General features: G+C 54.4%; 1 protein-coding gene across 2 annotated transcripts; it reads left to right on the top strand.

Annotated features, from left to right (window-relative positions):
- The first annotated feature begins 318 nt into the window (after positions 1 to 318).
- On the top strand, positions 319 to 7212 carry TEX261 (testis expressed 261). Of its 2 annotated transcripts, none has more exons than XM_044261335.1 (6): positions 319 to 503; positions 2113 to 2192; positions 3319 to 3472; positions 5497 to 5564; positions 6295 to 6397; positions 6569 to 7212. In XM_044261335.1, the coding sequence occupies exons 1-6, from the start codon at positions 485 to 487 to the stop codon at positions 6682 to 6684; spliced, it is 540 nt and encodes a 179-aa protein (XP_044117270.1). In that variant the 5' UTR covers positions 319 to 484; the 3' UTR covers positions 6685 to 7212. The 2 variants fall into 2 exon arrangements, with proteins under 2 accessions (XP_044117270.1, XP_044117269.1); XM_044261334.1 differs by lacking the exon at positions 319 to 503 and adding an exon at positions 1048 to 1186.
- Positions 7213 to 7421: the final 209 nt, after the last annotated feature.

The following is a 7421-nucleotide window of genomic DNA, read 5'->3' as shown; positions in this document are numbered from 1 at the left end:
AAATAAATAAATAAAATCTTTAAAAAAAAAAAAACTGCTTTGAGCATTGGTGTAGACTTAACTCTTTGGAGTCCCTACTTTCAATTCTTTGGGGGTATATACCAAGGAGTGGAATCGATGCGCTATTTGGTAGTTCTATGTTTAATCTTTGAGGAATGTGTGTTCATTTTTATGCATGTAAAGATCATCCTGAGATGAATAGCTTAGCTCAGTCCCCAACACTTTATTTTGCATGCCTGTCGTGGCCACTAGATGGGGAGCTTCTTAGCAAGGGCTCCCCTGTCCTTCCGCCCCCTCAGTAACTCTTCCAAGGTCTAGTAAATGAATTCAGGGCCCAGTGGGCGCGCTGCGTGCCCGCTACTGGCGATGTGCCGGCGACACAAAGATGCAGAAGTTACCCTAAAGGAACTCAGCCTAAAGGGAGAGTTTACGCCTGAGGATGACAAATTAAAGGCGCCCAACTCCCGCCCGTGCCGCTTCCTAGATGTATGACTTGAGGCAAGGTAACCTTCCTTGGCCCCAGCTTCCCCATCCTGAAATGACTTAAAATCAACTTCCTTCCCGAAAATACAGCGCGGCCTTTAGCACAGGGCCTGGCCCGTGTTAGGCACGCGACCAAGTCGTTCGGCTCAGCCGCGGCAGCAAGACAAGCTCCGCGGGCGACCTGCCTGCAGGCTTCCGGCCGGCGGCGGCTGGGGTGCGGCCAGGCGCCCTCTCGCGCCCCGGACCACCCCCCCCAACGCCAGCGCGGGAGCGCCGCGGGAGTGACCCGAAGGCTGTCCCTCCGGGAGGCGCCGCACCCCCGCCCCCGGGCACCGTCCTGCCTCCCCCGGCTGCGTCGCGGGCCCAGCCCTGGGTGCAGCTGCTGGTGGCCGCGGCTCCGCCTGCAGGGTGGTGTTCGCGGCCGCGGCCGGCTGGTCTTCCGCGCCGGCTGGCGGCGCTAGTCCGGATTCGGCCGGGGAAGGCGCTCCGGCCGGGCTCCTCTCGGCGGCGTCGCACAGCCCTCTAGCCGTCCGCGGGGCGGGGACGCGGCTACGGTGGCGGCGGCTCCGTGTCGCCGGAGCCGAAGCGCGCAGGCCCGTCCCGGCGCTCGGGGGCGGGCGGGGCGGGGGCGCCATGTGGTTCATGTACGTGCTGAGCTGGCTTTCGCTCTTCATCCAGGTGGCTTTCATCACGCTGGCCGTCGGTGAGAGTGCGCGACCCGGGTCCGCGCGGGTTCCTGTCCCGGCATCTGTGCTGGCCGGGGGTCGCATCACGAGGGCGGTCGCATCAGGGGGCGCCGGAGCAACCCGGGAGACTCCTGTCCCATGCTCCAGCCTTCGCATCCCTCCCCTTCCTGTCCCGCCGGATCCTGCCCCCTCTTGCTGACCCCACCAGCCCAGTGGGACCGTGGGTCCCTCCCGGTGTCACTGAACCCGCCCCGGCACTGCCTGGGAGTGGCTGACTCCAGTGCCCCTTGCCGGAGCTCGCGCATCCCCAACCGCTGCCGTGCCCACCTTCGTGGCCCTATCGCGCTGAACTTTTCCCCGACGCTTATCCCCACCCTTTGGCTTGTGGCCCTTCCTACTGCCTACTCTGTTGGACTTTGACACGCTTTTCCCTTCTGGCGAGTTTTTACTCTTGGTCCCAGCCGAGATCTCACCTCCTCCGGGAAGCTCTCCTTATGGGGTTTGGTTGTGCCCTGTACTTTGTCTGATGTAGCACCTGTCACACCGGGATCGGCTGATTGCTCTCCCTACCCCTACCTACCCACGCTGGGTCAGGGAAGGGACCTTGCCTGGACTGGCCCAGCACTTGATCCATACTAGGTGCCTAACAGATATTTAGTGAATGAGTGAATGAAATTCCCCCTTCGTGGACCAGAGGTTAGCATTGTGCTGAGGCATCAGATACAGGTTTTTCCATTCAGTTTTACGAAATCTTTTTTTCAGTTGCCCTGACAAAGTTTTGCTTCTTCAATTTGGGAGGACCCCACATGGGCTGTTTGGTTTGTTCCTTAGGGAGTTCATGAGGGGTTGATGGGATCCCAGCTGCAGACAGAGGCAGACCGGGATGGTGGAAGTGACCCTGGCTAATGTTCTCCCTGCTTGCTCCTCTTCCCTACCCCCCCAGCGGCTGGACTTTATTACCTGGCAGAACTGATAGAAGAATATACAGTGGCCACCAGCAGGATCATAAAATACATGATCTGGGTAAGTGGCAGTTGTCTCCCAGGATTATCCCCTCTTTTGGCCTGCCTCAAAGGAGGAAGTGGGGAGAGTTTGGCAGGGATGATGAGACCTTTGTCCCTGCTGTTTTCCTGAGGGCGCCATCCCTACCTCCTTCACCTGCCCCTTGTCTCCTGAGTCTGCTCTCCGGGTCCAGGTGTTTCCTCGCCCCCCTTCTGCAAGTGGCAGTGCTTCACTGCAGACCCTGTTCTCAGATCCTTAGGGTGACAGCTGAGTGCACACTCTGTTGACAGGACCATGGCTTGGCCTTTACTTGGTTGCTTCCCATTGACTCTATAGCCCCTTGCTCCCTCTGCAGCATTTAGAACGAAGAATGAACCTAAGGACGGTTTTGAGTACATGAGTTAGAGTACTGTACTCATTGCCCTCGTTCTGATTGGATCAAGTAACTTATCCTAAGGGAGAGACGCCTTCCCTGGCCTAGGCCCTGCCCTCCCGCGGTCTCAGAGAAGGCTTCTGTTCCTGAAGACACGATCCTTGCCATTGATGTCAAAGTTACAGGAGTGCCTGCTGGCGGATAGATTCCTTCCAGCTTCAGGAAGGTGTGGGGATTAGGACCATTTGGATGGGAGAAGTCCAGTGCCTCTCAAGTCATCTGGTATCAGCAGCCACTCAGGACATGGCTCGGGGTAGAGAGTTAGTAGTGGAGACAAGACCATTAGCAGTCAGCTCTGGGTTCAGAGGCCTGGCCTGTGGGTTTTGGTACAGGAATTAAATCTTCATTCTACCAACTGCCATTTGTTAAGTGCTGACGATCGTAAATCCTTCAGAAGTGTTTTTCAAGTCATGGGTCTCATTATTGGGTTGTGTCATCAGTTCAGTAGGTCATGATCGGCATTTTCAAAAAATAGAAGAGACTAGAATTGAAATTTGATCGGTAAAATGTTTACATTTTGCTGTAAAAATTTTTGAGAATGCCATTAAAGATGCTGCCCTTTGGGCGCTGAGAGACAAGATGGGGAGGACTTGTGAAACAAGAAGAGATTGAAGCATGAACCTAGTGTTGCCCAGAGCGGGCAGGTGTGGTTAGTAAGACCAAGAAGGCTGCCTAGAAGAGGCTCCCTGCACTGTGTCCCTCTGGTTGTTTCAGTTCTCCACAGCTGTGCTGATTGGCCTCTACGTGTTTGAGCGCTTCCCCACCTTCATGATTGGCGTGGGCCTCTTCACCAACCTCGTCTACTTTGGCCTCCTCCAGACCTTCCCCTTCATCATGCTGACCTCGCCTAACTTCATCCTTTCATGCGGTGAGAGGGGCAGGGTTGGGGAGGCAGTTGACGTGGTTGAACTTGGCCAGCTCAGTCCAGGGCTCTCTGGGGATATAGAGAAAAGGGGCAAACCACTCAACCCAGCTCCTCCAAGAGGCCAGGCTGATTGGGAACGTGGTCTTCTCACACTTGAGGAGTCTAGAGTCTACTTGGCTCTAGTGACTAATATTTGGGGGGATCGCATGGAGGAGTAGGATATTTAGGGAGGGCTTTCCCAAGGAGGTGAATTTGAGAAGGTTCGATATGTAGTTATGGGCCCTAAGAAACCACTTGGCCAGGAAAAGCCCTAAGCCCTACCCTGGCAGGCAGGTAGCTCCCCGCCTAATCGTCTGGCCCAAAGTCTTTTTTTTTTAAAGATTTTATTTATTTATTTGGCAGACAGAGATCACAAGTAGGCAGAGAGGCAGGCAGAGAGAGAGAGGAGGAAGCAGGCTCCCCGCTGAGCAGAGAGCCCGATGTGGGGCTCGATCCCAGAACCCTGGGATCATGAGCTGAATCGAAGTCAGAGGCTTTAACCCACTGAGCCACCCAGGTGCCCTGGCCCAAAGTCTTGATTAACACAGGCTTCATGGGGCTGTGGGCTCCCCTGCAGGTACCGGTGTTGGGGTAGACAAACATGTTTAGAGGACCCTGACCTTTCTGCCTTTAACCTGGCACTACTTTCTGATCCTGGGAGTCATTTTTCCTCTCTGGCCTTGGGTTCTTGATCTATTCAGAGATGATGGACTCAGCTGACACACAGTAGATGGTTATAGATATCCCCAGAAAAGATTCTGGGAAGTGTTTGGTTATCAGGATTATCTTTTCTCCCATTAATCATTACTGGTCATCTAGCCTTTGGGAAGGATGTACATGTAATTGGGAGTTTCCTAGAGCTACTTGACTATTTCTGTGGGAGAATGTGGAAAGAGAAGATTCCCAAGAAGTGCACCGGGTTAAAGCTAGGACTAGCCTCTTACCCTGAGTGCCTTGGGGAGTCCACCAGAGGATGTGTTTGGTGATGGTTGGTGAGGGGAGTCCTTCCCTGGAGACCAGGCCTCTTCTGCATCTTCCCAGAGGGTAGAACCCTCCCTGTCCCTGCTACTACAGGAGCAAACCCTTCTGGCCTCCCTTTGTTATTCCCCCAACCTGCCCTTTAGATGTCTGAGAGTTTTGCTGAAGATCTGTGGGCATTAGGCACCATCAGTCTTCCAGTTTCCCCAGTCTTAGCGTGCGGCTAGGCACGGCCAAGCTCTGCCTTAGAAGGGGAAAGGCAAGAGAGGAGGAAAGAGAAAGAAGACGTGGCATTTGGCTCTGGTGGTCAGTTTAAGTGGGTGCTTTGTTTTGGTGCCTGCCCTTCACCTTACCATGAGAACAGGCCAGGATGCCTTTCTCTGAGCAGCGCATCCCCAGGATCTGCAAGTTGTCTCTCTCTTCCATAAATGTGGCTGCGTCCTTTACATACCAGTTTAGACCAGTGAGCCCTACCCTGGGGCAGAATGAGGAAGGACCCTCTCCCCGAGAATTTGGAGGAACCCTAAAATTGCACCCCAGAGCATCTAGCAAACTGTGCCCTTGTATTCCTGAGGAGTGAAAGCCTCCTTATTTGAGGTCTGCCCAGTTCAGAGTGGAACCTCTTGGCAGTACGTTATCTGCCCACACATGACTTCCTGCACCCACTGCGCAGGGGAGGGTACTCTTCAGGACTCACACCCAAAGCAGGTTAATTGTCACAGTGCTTTGGATTCTGTAACCAGTCTCATTCTTATGCCATTCAGAGAGCTTTCTTATCTGCCTTCTAACCCTTCTGCAGTGGGAAAGTAGGAGCTAACCCCCCTATTTTTAAAGAGGGAAAACTGTGTTTCGGAGGGTAGTATACTTGGCTTATAGCCATACTCTAAGTTGGGTGTAAGACCAGAACTAAGACTTGGGCTCCCAACTCCCAGGGGCCTTTTGAAGGTTAGAAGTCCAGCTTCTTCTATAGTCTTCCCCCCAAACTGACTGACTCTTCATTCCCTCAACAGGGCTAGTGGTGGTGAATCATTACCTAGCGTTTCAGTTTTTTGCAGAAGAATATTACCCTTTCTCAGAGGTAAGAAGTGTTTGGTACGTCAAACTACCAGCAGGGACAGAGGAAGTAAAGGGGACTTGCGTGATTTGCTTCGTGAACTTAGCTGAGATTTGAATTAGTCTACTCGGGGATAACACATTTTAAAAAAACAGTATTGATGAGTTTAGAAAGTGGTGTGGCTGAGGGGCAGGGATGTCTTTGGCTGAGGCGGGGAGGACACTGCTCTCCCCCAGGGAGTTTTTTGGTTCTCCTAGGATCACAGCCTAACACCATGAGGTTGGGACGGGGTGTTGGGTTGGCCTTGTCTGACCCAGACCTCACGGGGCTGGGCAGTTTGCAGCCCTGCAGCCCAGCTCCTCCCAGCAGCCTGCTAGGCTTTTTTCCTCTCAGGGGTTCCCCACATGCTCCTGCTCTGGTTTGGTCCCCTGGGAAGAACAAGATCACTTTTGGGTGGAATATGGGTCAGTCATGGTTTTGCCCTCCATCTGCTTCCTTTAGTTCGGAAGAGTCGTTTGTCTTTCTGACAGGGTTTGGGGATTGTGGTCCTACTCGGTCATCCTCGGCCTGCACGGTTCCCCACTGATTATCTCCACATCTGGGGTTGCCCTCTCTCTGCTTCCTGGCCTCCTTCAGAGATAGGTGCGGGGCCTTCTGTGCATTCTTGACGGCCTCTGCAAGATGCATGATGACCATGTGTCACCAACCCTTGGCACCTCCAGGGCACCGTCTTCTCAGTGTCTCTTGTTGCTAGGTCCTGGCCTATTTCACTTTCTGTCTGTGGATAATCCCGTTTGCGTTCTTTGTGTCCCTGTCGGCTGGGGAAAACGTCCTGCCTTCCACCGTGCAGCCAGGAGGTGAGAAGGGGTTTGTCATGGGTCACAGTGGGTTGACCTAAGAAGGCCTGGGTCATGTGGGGAGCCCGAGCCCAGCCCTGTGATGGAAACACTCGGGCACCAGGTGGGGACAGCCATGCTCCCATGTAGACGGTGGCACACACACTCATCTCCCTGCCTATGTCTCCACAGATGACGTGGTCTCCAATTACTTCACCAAAGGCAAGCGGGGCAAACGCTTAGGGATCCTGGTTGTCTTCTCCTTCATCAAAGAGGCCATTCTACCCAGTCGTCAGAAGATATACTGAACCCCTTGGGGAGGGGATGCGGGGACAAGATCAGGAGAGTCGGGGCCTGGGCCTCTGCACTAGACGGGGGCTGTGAGCCTGGAAGGCACCGTCCCCTGGCCCTGGCCCTTGTCCCCATGACTCTCCCTGAAGCCCTCATCCCCACCTTCCTTGAAGGGCTCAGCTTGGCTCAGATCTGACGCTGCTAGAGGCTGTGACCTCAGAGGGCACCGGGGAGGATGGCAGAGCCTGCTTAGCCAGGAGGCCACAGTCCATCTGGTTAGGCAGAAGCTGAGCTCTCTGTGACCCTCCTGCCCGCTTCCGTGGTGTCAGGAGGTCCTGGCTCAGCTGGGGCAGGCAGGGCAGGAGCTATGAAGCTGGAGACCAGACAGGAATAAGTTCTCTGGGCACATGGCCGTGGGGAGGGGCCGTGGCTTGGCACTTCTGAGAGAAATAGTTTTTGCTGTTGAACTGTGATTTCTGTCCCAAGTGCTGGTTCCCATTTGAATAAAGATTCTAGGTGGCACTGTTTGCCTTAATATCCTGAAAGTTCATCTCCCTTTCTTCCTGTTGACCTTCTGCCCTGGACTGGACTGGTTTTTCTGCTCCAGAGGCTCCTTTCCTGGGTTTGGGTCTTGCCCTCCCAGAGGGACTGCTCTCACTGCCCTTTGTGAGAAACGGGCAGAGATGAGGAGCTGAGCGGGGTCAGGGGAATTGGCCGAGGCAGCCTTTCTTGTGCCCCTCCCTTTTCTTCCATC

The sequence above is a fragment of the Neovison vison genome, chromosome 8 (assembly GCF_020171115.1).
Source record: "Neovison vison isolate M4711 chromosome 8, ASM_NN_V1, whole genome shotgun sequence".
NCBI lineage: Eukaryota > Metazoa > Chordata > Mammalia > Carnivora > Mustelidae > Neogale > Neogale vison.
This window is presented reverse-complemented; position numbering and strand designations above follow the sequence as displayed.